The sequence below is a fragment of the Bufo bufo genome, chromosome 8 (genome assembly GCF_905171765.1).
Source record: "Bufo bufo chromosome 8, aBufBuf1.1, whole genome shotgun sequence".
Taxonomy (NCBI): domain Eukaryota; kingdom Metazoa; phylum Chordata; class Amphibia; order Anura; family Bufonidae; genus Bufo; species Bufo bufo.
Window position 1 is genome coordinate 172,146,749 of NC_053396.1, and position 18,219 is coordinate 172,164,967.

An 18,219-nucleotide genomic window follows, 5' to 3' on the forward strand; every position below is an offset into this window, starting at 1 on the left:
TGTAATGAAGAAGAAGCAGGACTCGCATGGAGCACCCCCCCTCTTCTTCAAAGAGCTGATCGTCAGGGATGTCGGACCCCCGTGAAGTGATATTGAGGACCTATGAAAAACCCTGCACAACATCTTTATAAGGTATGTGCACTAGCAAACATAGCGCCACCTAGTGTGACCACGTATGAGCCCGACACAATCTTCAAAATTCTGAAATCACTGGTATTAGTAGGGGCGTAGCTAAAAAGGACTGGGCCCCACAGCAAATTTTTAAATGGGGAGGGCCCCCCCCCTAGTATTTTTTTCTCACCCCCTCCTTTCACGCCGCCCCCATTCCTGTGACTAGTAAAGATCGCTCTCTCTCGGACCAGGCCCGGCAGCTGTTCCTTCCGTCTATACTGCCACTGTATAGAATTTCATTGTGTAATACTGTTGAGGGCCCCTGACCAAATCCTTTAGTCCTCCTCCTCCTGGATGGGCCCCTTCTGGGTCAGGGCCCCAAAGCAGCCGCTTCCCCTATAGCTACGCCCCTGGGTGTTAGTTTTCTTTCTTCCATGTCTACAGGACACACATTTTAGAAAACCGACCATATCCAAAGATTGTACGTTAACAGATGACAAAACACAAACATCCAGTGCAAAACTGCATCTAATGCAACATACCCTAAACTTGTATAACGTATTCCTTCTCAGGTTTCTTAAAGTGCATGTGAGGTCTTCACTGTTCTGTTTAGGTTTGAAGCCATAACCCTAGGAAATAAATATATATAAAAAAAACAATAAGATGAGGTTTAAACGCCTTTAATGTGGCATCCAATAATCCGGCAACGCAAAACTACAATACAATGAAGGTACGGTGGCTGAGAGAGGCAGACACCGTTAAAAGGGGTTGTGCAGTCATACGATATTGATGACGGATTCAATATCGGATCGGTGGGGGGGTCTGGCTCCTGCGACCCCCTCCGAGTGCTGCGTCCTGTTCACTAGTAGCGTCGGGACGATCAGTCGTAGCACTTTAACAGCGATGAGAACGCAGCGCTCGCATGCAGCTGATCAGCAGGGGTTCCCGGAAGTCCCCCCCCCCCCCCCCCCCCCCACCGATCTAATGCGGATTATCTATCCGGAGGAGAGGTGATCAATGCTGTAGCACTGCACAAACCTTTGAGCTTTGCACGGGGAATCAGAGATGGCCACTCACCGAGCCTTCCTCTTCCATTTCCAGGATATAGGTTAGTGTTTCATCTGAGGGCATATCATTGGGTGGACTCCATTCTAAACAGAGCCAAGTGATACCCGCTTGCCTAAGCCTTGGCGGAGGGGGTGCGGCTGGCACGCTTCCTGCTGTGTAGTATACCACTGCGTCACTGAAACCACTGAAAGAGAAATACAGGAGCTACTTAGGGTCCCATAGCAAAGGAGATCATCCAAGCAATCCTATAACAAAGTGAAAGACGACCCGCCGGCTCTTCAGACAGCTCTGCTTTAGTAACTACTTGAATTTTCCATGGAACAACACTGGAAAAATCTACGGTGGTGACTCAATGTTCTGTCATTCCTCTATTATTCCTTCTAGACGTTTATAAATGAATCGCCAGCTGTCCAATTAGGCGGGGGGGGGGGGGGATCCATAACGCGATTCTTTGATAACCCGAACTTTAGACGCCGAACTTAAAACACAAGTTCGCTCAACACTAGTTATTACCAGGTGGGGGGGTGTCCTTGCACAGTCTAACATTATCCAATCATTGCTGCCAGTGCCCGGGGGGGGGGGGGGGCAGAGTCTGGCACTGGCAGCACTGATTGGATAATGTTAGACTGTGCAAGGACACGCCCCCACCTGGTAATAACTAGTGTTGTGCGAACTTGTGTTTTAAGTTCGGCGTCTAAAGTTCGGGTTATCAAAGAATCGCGTTATGGATTCCGCTACCACGGACCATAACAGAATTTAGAATCCATAACGCGATTCTTCGATAACCCGAACTTTAGACGCCGAACTTAAAACACAAGATCAACACTAGTAATAACCACAAGAGCCTGTATTGCGGATTGCTGGAACTGCATTCATAATTTCTTGTAGGAATACCAGCGGAACGACACCGTTTATATGAAGAAGATGTAGCCCATGCTATTTTATGGGGAAGGCAAGCGGTTACCAAAACAGACATGTCATGTTTGGAGCCAGCTCTCCAAACAGGACCGCTTTATTTTATTTTTGGGAATCTGTGTTGTTCCTCAGTTATTACTCCTGAAATGGCATCAATATATGATGGCAGCAGCATGTCCCTACACAAATCAGTGCTGATGGTGTCTGTGTAAGGACACACCCTGTTGACAAGAGAAATGGTGATGGCAAAACACTCATTTACATGAGGAATAACAGAGGAACGATAGACAAAGTGTTTTTGGAAAAGATTCACCAGCATTGCTGCATGGGGAATGCAAAAGAGCTGACCGGGATAGAGGGGCTAGTCTCCAAACTAAGGGATTAAAAGGTGTACAGGGGCTAAAACTGAAGACTAAAGTGAAGCAATATGAGGAATTTGGACTTTGGCCGCCGCCGCAGCAGGGCACACAGGAGGTGACGCATTTAAGAGATGGCCAGACACCACCATAAATTCAGTCTTACCTCATCCCAATGTCATTTTTGGCTGCTATTCTGAAGGCATACTTTGTGGATGGAGACAGCTTTGTTAACTTGTATTGCTTAAGGTGACCAAAGTAGCATTCTCTGTATGGTCCATGTTTCCCCTGAAAACAAGAGAGACCGTTATACTTGCTCCTTATGATGATGTCTAAAAAGAAATAAAACTTTCTGTTCTTCCAAAACTCTATAATTATTGCCAATTCGAATGCAACCCCAAAGCATATCCCACTAGGTAGTCCCTAGCCAAAAGGCCCTCAAACAGCTCCTCCACTCCCTGCAGATCTATGTCCCTGACCACGAAAGCAGATAGTACAGATGTCCAATACCCTAAGGGCTTGTGCACACAAGCGATATTAACCACCTCAGACATTTTTACTTTTTTTGTTATTAATCGAAATTTAACGATTTTTTTTGCAAAAAAATGACATTTTTCACTTTCAGTTGTAAAATTTTGCAAAAAAAAAACGACATCCATATATAAATTTTGCTCAAAACTTATTGTTCTACATGTCTTGGATAAAAAAAAAAATGTTTGGGTAAAAAAAAAAATGGTTTGGGTAAAAGTTATAGCGTTTACAAACTATGGTACAAAAATGTGAATTTCTGCTTTTTGAAGCAGCTCTGACTTTCTGAGCACCTGTCATGTTTCCTGAGGTTCTACAATGCCCAGACAGTACAAACACCCCACAAATGACCCCATTTCGGAAAGTAGACTCCCTAAGGTATTTGCTGATGGGCATAGTGAGTTCATAGAATTTTTTATTTTTTGTCACAAGTTAGCGGAAAATGATTTTTTTTTTTTTTTCTTACAAAATCTCATATTCCACTAACTTGTGACAAAAAATAAAAAGTTCTATGAACTCACTATGCCCATCAGTGAATACCTTGGGGTGTCTTCTTTCCAAAATGGGGTCACTTGTGGGGTAGTTATACTGCCCTGGCATTCTAGGGGCCCAAATGTGTGGTAAGGAGATTGAAATCAAATTCTGTAAAAAATGCCCTGTGAAATCCGAAAGGTGCTCTTTGGAATGTGGGCCCCTTTGCCCACCTAGGCTGCAAAAAGTGTCACACATCTGGTATCGCCGTACTCAGGAGAAGTTGGGGAATGTGTTTTGGGGTGTCATTTTACATATATGCTGGGTGAGAGAAATATCTGGGCAAAAGACAACTTTTCCCATTTTTTTATACAAAGTTGTCTTTTGCCAAGATATTTCTCTCACCCAGCATGGGTATATGTAAAATGACACCCCAAAACACATTCCCCAACTTCTCCTGAATACGGAGATACCACATGTGTGGCACTTTTTTGCAGCCTAGGTGGGCAAAGGGGCCCACATTCCAAAGAGCACCTTTCGGATTTCACCGGCCATTTTTTACAGAATTTGATTTCAAACTCCTTACCACACATTTGGGCCCCTATAATGCCAGGGCAGTATAACTACCCCACAAGTGACCCCATTTTGGAAAGAAGACACCCCAAGGTATTCGCTGATGGGCATAGTGAGTTCATGGAAGTTTTTATTTTTTGTCACAAGTTAGTGGAATATGAGACTTTGTAAGAAAAAATATATAAAAAATAAAAATCATCATTTTCCACTAACTTGTGACAAAAAATATAAAATTCTAGGAACTCGCCATGCCCCTCACGGAATACCTTGGGGTGTCTTCTTTCCAAAATGGGGTCACTTGTGGGGTAGTTATACTGCCCTGGCATTTTCCAGGGGCCCTAATGTGTGGCAAGTAGGTAAATGACCTGTGAACTCCTAAAGGTGCTCTTTGGAATATGGGCCCCTTTGCCCACCTAGGCTGCAAAAAAGTGTCACACATGTGGTATCTCCGTATTCAGGAGAAGTTGGGCAATGTGTTTTGGGGTGTCATTTTACATATACCCATGCTGGGTGAAATATCTTGGCAAAAGACAACTTTTCCCATTTTTTTATACAAAGTTGGCATTTGACCAAGATATTTCTCTCACCCAGCATGGGTATATGTAAAATGACACCCCAAAACACATTCCCCAACTTCTCCTGAGTACGGCGATACCAGATGTGTGACACTTTTTTGCAGCCTAGATGCGCAAAGGTGCCCAAATTCCTTTTAGGAGGGCATTTTTAGACATTTGGATACCAGACTTCTTCTCACGCTTTGGGGCCCCTAAAATGCCAGGGCAGTATAAATACCCCACATGTGACCCCATTTTGGAAAGAAGACACCCCAAGGTATTCAATGAGGGGCATGGCGAGTTCATAGAATTTTTTTTTTTTGGCACAAGTTAGCGGAAATTGATATTTTTTTTTTTTCTCACAAAGTCTCCCTTTCCGCTAACTTGGGACAAAAATTTCAATCTTTCATGGACTCAATATGCCCCTCACGGAATACCTGGGGGTGTCTTCTTTCCGAAACCTGTCATTGATCACCCCCCTATAAGGCTCCATTCAGATGTCCGTATGTGTTTTGCGGATCCGATCCATGTATCAGTGGATCCGTAAAAATCATACGGACATCTGAATGCAGCCTGACAGGGGGGTGATCAGGGAGTCTATATGGGGTGATCACCTCCCTGTCATTGATCACCCCCCTATAAGGCTCCATTCAGATGTCCGTATGTGTTTTGCGGATCCGATCCATGTATCAGTGGATCCGTAAAAATCATACGGACATCTGAATGCAGCCTTACAGGGGGGTGATCAATGACAGGGGGGTGATCAGGGAGTCTATATGGGGTGATCACCTCCGTCATTGATCACTCCCCTGTAAGGCTCCATTCAGACGTCCGTATGTGTTTTGCGGATCCGATCCATCTATCAGTGGATCCGTAAAATTCATACGGACCTCTGAATGGAGCCTTACAGGGGGTTATCAATGACAGGGGGGTGATCAATGACAGGGGGGTGATCAGGGAGTCTATATGGGGTGATCTGGGGTGATCTGGGGTGAATAAGGGGTTAATAAGTGACGGGGGGGGGGGGGTGTAGTGTAGTGTAGTGTAGTGGTGGTTGGTGCTACTTTAGTGGGCTACCTGTGTCCTCTGGTGGTCGATCCAAACAAAGGGGACCACCAGAGGACCAGGTAGCAGGTATATTAGACGCTGTTATCATAACAGCGTCTAATATACCTGTTAGGGGTTAAAAAAATCACATCTCCAGCCTGCCAGCGAACGATCGCCGCTGGCAGGCTGGAGATCCACTCTCTTACCTTCCGTTCCTGTGAGCGCGCGTTCACAGGAAATCTCGCGTCTCGCGAGATGACGCACGGATGCGTCCAGGAGGAATGAATCAACCACCTTCCGGACGCATCCGTGCGTTAGGCGGTCGGGAGGTGGTTAAAGAGCACCTGTCAGCAGGACCAACCCTATTAAAGCAAATATACTGCTGGGTGGGGTTGATCCTGCTGATTAACACGATACCAGTCTTCTGAAAACTGGTTGTGGCATTCCTGAGAAAAAATAAAATATTAAAGGGGTTGTCCCACGAAAAATACTCTACAGTTTTCAAACTGCACTTGGATCTGAATCCCTTTGTAATTGCATTTAATTAAAGATTTTGTACAGCCACTGAGTTATTCAATAAAATGTATCTGTATAGTGCCACCTGCTGTTTGTACTTTTCCTTATTTTTTTTGACCTGCTCACTGAGAAGGCCGCACATGCTCAGTGATAGGGAGAGCATGGACACTTTTTTCTCCAGAAAGAAGCAACAAATCACTAAGTGAGAAGCATCATTACATACAGGCTTGTCAGCCCTACAAGACATTGTGCCTGGTTTCATAAGGTTTTTCTCCCTTTAATGAAAAGATGCTAAAAAATATATAACAGTCCAATACCTCATCCCATTCCAAAAGGTAGCCATTAATTTTTGATCCATTGTCATTAGAGGCCTGAAAGTAAGAATATAAAGATATATCACAAAAAAAAAAGCATCAACAGTATCTGAAATAAAAGTACAGTTTACAGAATGTCCGAAATAAGAGAAATGAAGAAACAGACATACAGACCTTCCACTGTAAGTTCAAACAATTTCGACTTCTGTTAATGAGTCTTGGCGGGGCTGGTGAATCCGGCTCACAGCTTTCCGTAGTAAAACTCACTAATTCATAGATGGATCCCTCTAAAGATGGACACGTGGCAGAAACTCTAAGACAAAAATGAATATAAGCATTATTATAAATACTATTAGAGGCAACAGGCGGGCCCAGAGTCCCGGCCCGAGGCAAACAGGCGGGCCCAGAGCCGCGGCCCCAGGCATGTCACTGCTGCAGTCAGTAAGCAAAGCAAGGTAGAGGGAACAAAGTGGCAGCACAGGAACAGAGAGGGTTCAAGACAGTGACTAAGCTTTTTGTTGTTATTGTAAAGGCTAACCTGCCTTTAAAAAAAAATAATAACTTGGCCCTTTAAGTTTTCCTCCAAATTCCCAAAAATCTGCAGATATGGCCATAGATTAGCACGTTATCTCCTATCTATGTAAGACAGTCCTAGTCAAAGTCGCACTGCACATACCTTACATGGTAGTCTGTTGCTGGCCGCAGGTCTGTGAGCGTGCACATTGTAGCATCTCCTCTGAAAAATAAAAAGCATAACCATTTACTAAAGGCAGGTAACATACAGGCCCACACTTCTCAGGTATTTAAGACCATAGCTAAAAAGGTGTTGGCATATCACTTTAGATTGTGTTTGACCCCTTACATCCCCTCGATCCTAAGAAGAAAGCAGGCGCAGCGCTGGTTTACCACTGCCTCTGGTGTCCTTTTTAAACAGCAACACAGCTCCACTAAAGTGAATGGGGCCGGGTTACTGTTCCCTGGAGTGCTGCTTTGCAGGGACAACTTAGAAGAGGGGACACCGCTAAACCAGAGCTCAGGATCGGTGGAGGTCAGACCCACAGAGAACAGAAAGTAATGGCATATCCTATAAGATGGGTATCCTATAGACCAGGGATATCCAACCAACCTGCGGCCCTCCAGCTGTTCCAAAACTACAACTCCCAACATGCCCTCTTAGCTGTAGGCTGTCCAGACTTTCTGGGAGTTGTACTTTTGCAACAGCTGGAGGGCCTCAGGTTGGGCATCATCATTATAGACAACCTTTAAGGCTGATTTCACGGGCTTGTTTTTGTGTTTTTCGTAGCATTTTTTTCATGAGGCCAGATTTTACTTTAAAAGGGTTATCCAAGAATAATACAGGCCTCCGAGAATGTGTGAAGGAAGCCTAAGGCCCCTTGCAGACAAGCAGTGCGAATGCGTTCAGTGAAAAATGCGTGATTTTGCAAGTACTTTAAGTTTTGTTTGTGATCGCGTTCAGTTGTACAGTTTTTATTGCGCGCGTGCAATGCGTTTTGATATGAAAAAAAAAAAAACTGAATGTACACAATTTAACATCTCTTAGCAACCATCCATGAAAAGTGCATTGCATCCGCACTTGCTTGCGGATGCTATGCGATGTTCACGCAGCTCCTTTCACTTCTATGGGGCCAGTGTTGCGTGAAAATCGCAGAATATAGAACATGCTGCGATTTTCACGCAACGCACAAGTGATGTGTGAAAACCAACACACATGTACGCAGACCCAATGAAATGAATGGGTCCGGATTCCGTGCGGGCGCAATGCGTTCGCATCACGCATTGCACCCACGCGGAATACTCGCTCGTCAGCAAGGCCAGGCTTCCACTGCAGATAGAAGAGAGAGTGTAAAGGCTGTTCCTGCAGAAGAATTACCCCAGATAGAGACGGAGGTTACATGAAAAAGAAGAGGGGGGGGGGGAGAGACCTACAGGATGCACAGTATGATGATGCATAGAGCATACAATCATCTGTACCTTTTGTGATTAATAGAGATGAGCGAATTTCGCATGTTGAAATCCGTTCACACTTCGTTGGTGGTAAAAGGTGAATTGCGTTGTGGATTCTGCTACCACGGACCATAACGCAATGCTATGACGGAATGCCTTTAGAGGCATTCCGTTATTCATTCCGTCATAATAGAAGTCTATAGGCTGCAAAACTGATCCGTCCTGTTTCCGTTATGCAGGGGAGTCCTCTCCTGCATAACGGAAATGGGACGGATCCGTTTTGCAGCCCATAGACTTCTATTACGAAGGAATGAATAACGGAATGCCTCTAAAGGCATTCCGTCATAGAATTGCGTTATGGTCCGTGGTAACAGAATCCATAACGCAATTCACCTTTTACCACCAAACGAAGTGTGAACGGATTTCATAAGTGGAATTTCGCTCATCTCTAATTATTAACCTAATAATGACCATGCGCTGTACAAATACGGCACATGGTGCTGGGCTTTATATCGAGCTCCTGCAGTCTAGCAGGAGCAGGTCAGGTGCCCGGCTGTCTCCGAACAGCCTCTAGGACCATGTGATCGCTGGGTGTTTCTGGGCAGACCAAGTTCACCCCTGCCAGCGACTAATCACCAGAGGGGCTGTTTACTTTGTAACCTAGCCACCTATAAAAAAAAAAGTGTGAGAGTGTGTGTGTGTGTGTATATATATATATATATATATATATATATATATATATATATATATATATATACATACATATATATATATATATATACATACACAATATATATTTTAAGTTAAAATTAAATACAAATGAAAAAAAGCCCATGCCAACTGAAACCACTAGTGAGGCTATACCTATTATATACAGAAATGTGACACAAATTAAGAAACCTATTTCAATCATTTATTTTAATGTCTATTTGCAAATTTAAAGGGAACCTGTCACCTGGATTTTGTGTATAGAGCTGAGGACATGGGCTGCTAGATGGCCGCTAGCACATCCGCAATACCCAGTCCCCATAGCTCTGTGTGCTTTTATGGTGTAAAAAAACTGACTTGATACATATGCAAATTAACCTGAGATGAGTCCTGTACGTGACTCATCTTAGGAACAGGACTCATCTCAGGTTAATCTGCATATGTATCAAATAGTTTTTTTTACCCAATAAAAGCACACAGAGCTATGGGGACTGGATATTACAGATGTGCTAGCGGCCATCTAGCAACCCATGTCCTCAGCTCTATACACAAAATCCCGGGGACAGGTTAAAAGCTAGAATAAAAAATATAAAAAAAATTTGCACAGGTCTGCCCAAATAAAAGCAAAAAAGGAGTGCTAATTTAAATAAAAATTGTCTAGTCAATAAGGGGTTAAAGAAATGCACTGGAGATATTTCCCCCATAAAGGAGAAACCTTTTCTCCCATTCTGAGAGCACAGCATGAAGAGTGCATATAGCTTCCCACTATTCCCGATTCTCAGGTTGAACGACTACTCACGAGTAAGCGGGCTTGAACTTTCCGTTTTTGCCGCTGTTGGATACGGTCACCTCATACATGAAGGCCCCTGGTAAGTGGTTGGTGGGACTCTCGCGGTTCGGGGAGGTGATCTGCACACTCCAAGACAACACAGCAGACCTCGCTTCCAAGTTGGAAATCTATATAAAAAGGATTAGGTCGAAAGCGTTAAAACATGCGGTCACATAATCTCATTCGCAGAAGATCGCGCGACTCTTAGGGATCAATGGACACAACCTTTCCTTACACCATCCCTACTAGATGTACGAGTCAAAAAGAGAAAATAATCCAGTAAAGTCTCTGAACATTTACGGTGGAACCAAAAAATAAAAATATTACTTTTTTAATGTACTTTTATGTCATTTTCATTGCATTTGTAGCCTTTTTGCATTTGCACTTTTTTTTACATCTTCATTAGGTGGCCGACAAAATTCAAGATGTGTGTTAAAAGAAAGGTCTACGGATTGGCGGACTATATCCGGGGAGAGACCCCAAGGAGAATGAAAGTCGTTACTCAGGAAGTGTCACACAAGTATGCATTGTTAATGCAGTGATGTAATGTTATTTCAATGAACTACGTGTCCTCGAATACCCTCCTCGCATAATGCAGCCCTCTGACTGGGTCAGATTTCAGATAATGCCGCAAGCTACACAGAAGACCACGCGAGACTGGGTATAATTGTGGACTCATCCAGATGAGGTATACTCAGCACTGTGCAGAAATGTCCTATTCATCCCCCGGTCAACAATGTACTGTACATGGCGGATCCTACTAAGCATAGGGCATCTTATGCTGGTCTGCAACACTCCTAAGCTTTCATGATTAATATAGTATAATAAAAAATACAAATAAAAAACTTAAAGGCTATAGACACCTTTTGGGGGCATTTTTTTTAATTATTATTGCATTCTACTCATTTTGGGCTAAAAATCTTTTTTAATATATATTTTTTCAATTGGTCTTTATTAAAAATGTCCAGCCATTTTCCCAGTACAGCTGTCAGCTTCTGAGTACTTGCAGAGTAGCAGGTAGGTGACAGCTCAAACACTAGTTAGAGCTATATTCTTATCAAACTGATAAGAATCTGGCTTAAATAAGTGTTTAGGAGCTGTCAGACGTTCAGAGATAAGGCTTCACATTAGACATCAGATCAGTTCCCAGAAGGGAAACCGAAAACCTGCAACTCTGCAAATTACATAAAATCACAGAGTCCCGCCTGCGAACTGGTCCGACTGGTGTACTTCTGACCTGTTTTTCAAGGAGCACACGATCCCTTTAAAGAGGACCAGGCGCTTCTCCTGCCATATCCATACATGAAATGACAATTCTGGAGCATTTATTCTTATGACACTGTGCTGTGTCATTCCTCTATTATTCCTTCTAGAAGCTTTTGACCAAAAGCTACAACTGGGTGTTACCAGCTGGGGACATGTCCCTGCAGTCTGACACAGGCAGCACTTTTTGGATAGTGTCACAGCCCCCCCTCGTAACACAGAGTTGTACGGTAATTCATAAATGTCTAGCAGGAATAACAGAAGAATGGTACAACATAAAGCTATAAGAATAACTGCTCCAGAATTATTACACGTGGAATGCAATTAGTTACTGAAATAGACATATCAGGAGAGGGGACGGGTCCTCTTTAATTAGCAAGGGGTTGTCTGGGATTTTAAAGGGTTTCTACCATCAGAATTACTGTTATGTAGCTGACTGACTAGCGATGTGCTAATCTCAGCACTACATAACAGTGTGGTTTTTACCTTTCCCCCTGCAGCCGTTCTGATTAAATACGCACTTTTATAATATGCTAATGAGCCTCTAGGTGCTATGTGGGCGTAGATTCAGCACCTAGAGGCTCCGTCTACTCACCCTTTATCCCGCCCAGGTCCTCTGTTCTGCCCGCCCTGCTCTTCTTGATTGATGTCGCGGTTCGCAGCATCACTGACGAAATCCCGCGCCTGCGCCGATCACTTCTGTATTCGGCACAGGCGCATTGAGGAAGCCGGCACCAGAAGCGCATCATTCACTCACTGCGCCGAATACAGAAATGAACGGCGCAGGCGCGGGATTTCGTCAGTGATGCTGCGAACCGTGACATCAATCAAGAGGAGCGGGGAAAGAGCTGCAGCAGACAGGGAACGGCCCTGAGAAAGGACATGGCCCTTGAGCTTCCAGACTGAAATAGATCCAGCAGAAAAATTGGAACAATGAATGGTGAGATCTCTGGATCCATGTGAGGTACAGGGCTGGTTCTATCTTTGCTAGAAAGATTGTCATGTACTATATTAGGCATGGCCAACCTGTGGCTCTCCAGTTGTTGTAAAACTACAATTCCCACCATGCCCTGGTGTAGGCTGATAGCTGTTGGCAGTCTGGGCATGCTAGGAGTTGTAGTTTTGCAACATCTGGAGAGCCTCAGGTTGGCCATCCCTGTACTTTCTCTCTTTACCATCGGGAATATTCAGAAAATAAACCTGCAGGGTTACACGAAACCAATGTTGGGTTCATCACGAACTGGGTGCCAGTGCACAGGTTTGTTTCAATGGATGGACCTGCAGGGAAGTGCTGAAGAACCTCATTTCTCAGAAGGCTCTTCCACTATCATTATGGAAGTGTAAGATTTCTGCAGTTCCCTACTATCTAAGTGCACGTTCACTCAAGTTAACCCTTTGCATAAACAATCTGTGTGAGATATGCTTGCAGTTACATCCACCTCTGCAGAAACCTTAGATGGACTGAGCTCCACAAAGTCCACAGGGTTCCAGAAAAGCAACCACCCTCGCAGGTGTAGAATATACTTACAAACGGCTTGGTCATGCTGGGGTTTAAATCTTGTAGCTTTTTCGGTTCTGCTTCTCCAGCTAAGAAAGAAAGAAAATAGGTCATGAACCCTCCGCACGCACAGTGGGCCTACCGGCCAAACTTGTTCGGTGGGTTTATTTTTATCGAAAGCTTTTAAGAAACCGCCAACTGGTATTGATTTAACAGCGAGGGGGACCGGCAAAACGCACAGATGTTCTTCTCTAATCTGTTGGGAACTAGTATTTGCATACTCTATGCACTTTATCACTATCTGAGGAGAGGAATGATGCAAGCACCCAGTATTGCACAACACAAGTAATTATTCATCCTGAAAATCCGATTCCGCGCTTCCTCCTTGGGCACAGCGATGGTTGGGCCAGTGTCCTGTTGCATATCCTGGATTAGTGTTGCCAAGCATTGTGCATTTCCACAGAAGAGCACTAAAAGGTCATTCACTGCGTACACAGGACGCAAACAAGTACGAAGTGATGTTCATATGGGCATTAAAAGGGTTTTCAAAGTGTGTTTATTTTTTTTTTAATGATGACCTATCCTCTAGATTGGTAGGGGTCCAACATCCAGGACCACCGCCGATCAGCTGTTTGAGAAGTCAGCAGCACGTGCAGTAGTGCTGCAGCCTTCTCCAGCTTTTCCTAGGCCACGTGATGTCACGTTCAACAGTCACATGGCCTTGGCGTAGCTCAGAACCATTGAAGTGATTGGGGCTGAGCGCGATGCCAAGCACAGCTGCTATACAATGTACGGCGCTGTGCTAGGTGAGGAGGGAGAAGGCTGCGGCGCTACTGCAAGCTCCAATGCTTTCTCAAACAGCTGGGGTCCCGTGTGTTGGATCCCCACAATCAGATACTATCCAGAGGATAAATTAGTGAAAAAAAATAAAAAAATATAAATAAATTCAAAGCAACCCATGGTTCATTAAAAAACAAAAAAACAACATCAACTAGGGAAGAAACAGAACACTTACCTGGTGCCTTCCTTTTCATCTTTTCAGCACCAAATCTGCTGAACTGCTTCCGAGACTACCTGATGCCCACTGCACCAGGGAGACCAAGACACTTCCTGTTTGTCCAGCCCTGCTCTTGGATTGGCCAGCATTGGTAACATGAACAACGCTGGCCAATCCAAGGACAGGAAGAAGTGTCTTGGGCTATCAAATTCACAGGGTGCATCAGGTAGTCTGAGAAGTGCCTGTGGCCACCTTGAAGGACTGCAGAGGAGCCTAGGACTAGACTGATCTGCAACTGAACTGATGAAAAGGGGGTCACCAGGTAAGCGTCTGGCGTGTTAGTTCCCAAGTTAACGTGAATTATTTTTTTTTTCCTGAACTGGAGGGTCACAGATTTTTTGCCCTCAATTCGGCTACTCTTTTGTGCTTTTTTTTCCCTGGCAAATGGTTTTTGGGCAGATGTTAGCTGAAAGCCAATAGAGGAATATGAAGCGAGCGGACCTCATCTGCAGGGATGGTCTCTGCCTACTAGTCCATATGGATGAGATACAACACAGAGATCCCCTCTATGAACATACCATAGAGGTCTAAGGATGATGGATTGACTTCTTAATCTCACATCATCTTATACTGTGAAAGAAACTGACCGCTCCAAAAGAATTGTTAATTTATGTCCATTTACTTACTACCAAAATCACGGGGGGGGTCATTGTAGGAATGCCAGCAACAGCCGTAGAGGATCTTCCCTTGAATGGTTGTTGGAACGCCATTCTGGTGGACAGCTGTTCCTTCTGACCCCCAACTAAATATGCAAGCTGCGCTCAGCCAAGCATGGATGTGTTCTTAATAGTGAGAGGAGTTCTCTTGTGCATATCTCTTGTGAGAATAATGGATCAAACATGTTGAAATCCAACATGTCTGACTCTTCTTTTCCCTCAAATCTGCTCTCTGGGGACGAGGCAACCACCCCAAACACCTTAGATGTTTGACAGGTTGTGCAGGTTTGGCCAATGTTCATCTAATGTGTATGGTCACCTTAAAGGGGTTGTACCATCTCAAACATTGGAGGCATATTACTAGGATATCTGATCGGTGCGGGTCCTGCCCCTGATACCCGCACCTATACTTAGAACAGAGCTGGCAAATTCCCAGAGGGCACAGCGTGCATTCGGCTATTTCCGTCAGACCTATAGAAGGGAATGAAGCGATGGCCGGGCATACGTGGTGCGCATCCAATTCATTTAAAAAAGAGAATTCCAAAACTAGCAGAGCGGCACACGCTCCCATAGAAATAAATGGAGGGCATCCGCACATGCGCGGTGTGCCCTCCGGGACTTTGCCAGCTCCATTCTAAGTATAGGGGCGGGTATCAGGGGTGGGGCCCACACCTATCAGACATTGGGGGGCATATCCTAGCGATATTCCCCCAATGGCTGAGATGGTACAACCCCTTTAAAGGGGTTATCCAACCTTTACTAAGCATTGGTCTAGCCTCAGGATAGGCCATCACTAGCTGATCGCCGGGGGTCCAACAACCTACAACCCCACTGATCAGCTTGTGAAGGCCTATACTGTGGATAGGCCATCACTTAGTAAAGGCTGGACAACCTCCATAGAAAACACAAATGTGGTTCCACTCCACCACCAGGGGCTGCCGAAAACAAAGGAAGGCGATTCCGCTACCCCATGACGATATTTACCCTTACATACAGGAGTCAATCCAGCCCTTTTCATCTAGGTGCATGTTTCCGTAAGAAAAGACATGGCGGGCACAACATACCTCCAGATTCATTCTCTGCAGGTGGACTGCCCCGTATTCGAGTTGCTTGCTTCAGTTTAATAGGCCCCCCGGGGAGGTGCTGACCCTTGGTGTATCCGTTTTGCATGTGCGAATTGGCGGCAATGTGTGCTTTGTGGGGGGAGGAGGGTGGGCTGTGCAGTTTGTTGTTGTTGTGGTTGCTGATCTGACGGTCTTTTAATTTCTTCCGAAGTTGTTCTTGCACTTTCATGCTTCTCTCGTCTCTCTGTGGGAAGTTCATCCTCCCGTGTGGCCTCAATTCTAAAGTGTGAAGACAATCAAAACGTCAACCAAACACAAGATTGCAAAAAAAAAAGACAACCCTACATTAGAGGAAGAAGATTTTAAAGTGGCTTTCTGGGATTCTGATACTGATGGTCTACAGTCAGGATTGGTCATCAATACCTGATCGGCGGATCCGATTCCCGGCAGTTGTTTGAAGAGGCCGCGGTGCTCCTAGGCCAGTGACGTCACGTTCATTGGTCGCTTGGCCTAGGCACTGCAATACCAAGCACAGCCGATATCCAATGGATGGCGCTGTACTTCGGAAGCAGAGAAAGCTGCGATGCTCAACGGAACACCGCGGCCTCTTCAAACAGTTGATCGGCAGGGGTGCTGGACCCCTATCAGTTATCGATGAGGATAAGTCATCGATATTAAACACCTTTAATCTACCATAGATGATCTCCATGAACCTGAAAGGTACAGGCAACACAAGGCCCATTAATATATAGAATTCATCTACAAAAACGGTCAAGTAACTTCTGTAAATACGTAGCAGTACTCAACTGTACTCATCCCGAATTACGTCCTGTACTAAATAACAGAGCTGCGTGGAAACTGACAGCAAACTTGTACACATCCAACATCTTAGGGTACTTTCACACTTGCGGCAGGACGGATCCGACAGGCTGTTCACTCTGTCGGATCCGTCCTTCCGCTATTTCGCCGTGCCGCCGCTCCGTCCCTATTGACTATAATGGGGATGAGGGCGGAGCTCCGGCGCAGCATGTCCGACGGCCTCTCACCGCGAACTGCGCCGGAGCTCCGCCGGCAGTCCGGTGAACAGCCTGTCTGATCCGTCCTGCCGCAAGTGTGAAAGTACCCTAAGATGAGGCCACATAATGGAGAGTACCGAAATATCTGGTTACTAAAACTCTAATATAGATCGTAGACTTCCTATGTGCATATCACCAGGGACAGCTCTGAAGACATACTGAACCAGCAGGGAATGCTGGGAAATTTCAGATGCAGAATTAGATCACTTCAAAATTTATAATGAAATGTATTTACGATGTTACTTTACTTTTGGTCGGCATTATTTATTATATGTAACCTATCCAAATAAAAAGATGAATATGATGTTAAATGTTATTGATTTAAGCCATAAAACGTCTGGTTAGTTGCATCTGGACCAATATGTGCGGCTATAGAATATCTGTAATAAAGCCGAATATTGGTTTTGTCAGGTAAATTGTCTGTGGGCATAAAGCTGGTTCCGCCGACGGCTCCCTTTCCTGACTCTCCCCCCACATACTGTATGTATATTTTAAGGGGGGGGTTATCTTCTGGGAGAAGGATTAGGAGGGAGATATTGACTTTGCCTGATCCTTCGCTGCCGCCGACATCATCTGTCCGGAGAGAGGTCGAGAGCTCCCCAATACACATTTATGTTCTCGTCAGGTTTGGATGATAATACATTAAATGTCTATGGGTGCCTTAAAGGGGCACTCCATTTCAGATATTGATGGCATATCGCTAGGATATGCCATCAATGTCAGATAGGTGCAGATCCCACCTCTGGGACCTACTCCTATCTTTCGAACGAACCTCCTTAAAGTAAAGCAGAAAGGACCACACAAGCGCGGCCACCCTCCATTCACTACTATGGGCGTTCTGAAAATAGCCATGCAGCCCCGTAGCAGTTAATGGAGAGCATGCAATGCATGCACGGTGCACTCGCCTTCACTTTAGGAGCCCCAAACTGGAGATAGGAGCGGGTCCCAGAGGTGGGACCTGCACATATCGGACATTGATGGCATATCCTAGCGCTGTGACATCAATGTCGGAATGGGAATACCCCTTTAAGTGTACAACAAAGGCCGAGAGAAGTAACCTCATTGAATCCATACCTTGTTCCTGGAAAATGTGAGGTGGGGGTGGTGGATGCTGGTGTATAAACTGTGGAGGCAGCTCTCCTGTGCCAGGCACTGGTGGGTACACATGATGAGGGGGGTGAGGGAGCAGGGCAGGGTGATGGTGCATAAAGTGGGTAACGTGAGGTGGCGGGGGGTGCATTGACGGATGGAACTCTGTCGAATGTGGTAAGACCAGTACTTTGCGGACTCCATTCTCCTCTACAACCTGGAACAATACAGAAAAACAATCAGGTTAGGTCTCCAAAGTTCACAATGTTCTACGACATTTGTGTTACATGCTTTTTTTTTTTGCGGCACGACGGTGGGGTGGTTTTCTTCTATACCACCATGGCAGCATGTAAACGTCATACCCGTAAATGGGTTATCCAATCATCCACACAGGATGGTAATGTCTGACCAGTGGGAAGGGGGGTCAGATTCCTAGACCACCTGCCAATCACGAGAACCAGGGTCCTGTGCCCTCTATGTGAATGGACCAGCAGTCTAACATGAACACTGTCATTCCATTCGAACCCCATGGGATTGCTGAAGATGGGAGAGTACAGTTCT

General features: G+C 45.1%; 1 protein-coding gene across 2 annotated transcripts in view; it reads right to left on the reverse strand.

Moving 5' to 3' along the window:
• The window catches only part of LOC121009367 (fibronectin type-III domain-containing protein 3A-like), a 103,572-nt gene that overhangs the window by 20,405 nt on the left and 64,948 nt on the right, over positions 1-18,219 (reverse strand). For both annotated transcript variants that reach the window (XM_040442434.1, XM_040442432.1), the window contains exons 5-14: positions 17,644-17,875; positions 15,494-15,772; positions 12,747-12,805; positions 9,926-10,083; positions 7,130-7,189; positions 6,628-6,766; positions 6,457-6,510; positions 2,617-2,738; positions 1,189-1,363; positions 654-740 (exon numbers count right to left, since the gene is read on the reverse strand). In XM_040442434.1, the coding sequence (XP_040298368.1) occupies positions 654-740; positions 1,189-1,363; positions 2,617-2,738; positions 6,457-6,510; positions 6,628-6,766; positions 7,130-7,189; positions 9,926-10,083; positions 12,747-12,805; positions 15,494-15,772; positions 17,644-17,875 (1,365 nt within the window). The remainder of the gene's footprint in view (positions 1-653; positions 741-1,188; positions 1,364-2,616; positions 2,739-6,456; positions 6,511-6,627; positions 6,767-7,129; positions 7,190-9,925; positions 10,084-12,746; positions 12,806-15,493; positions 15,773-17,643; positions 17,876-18,219) is intronic.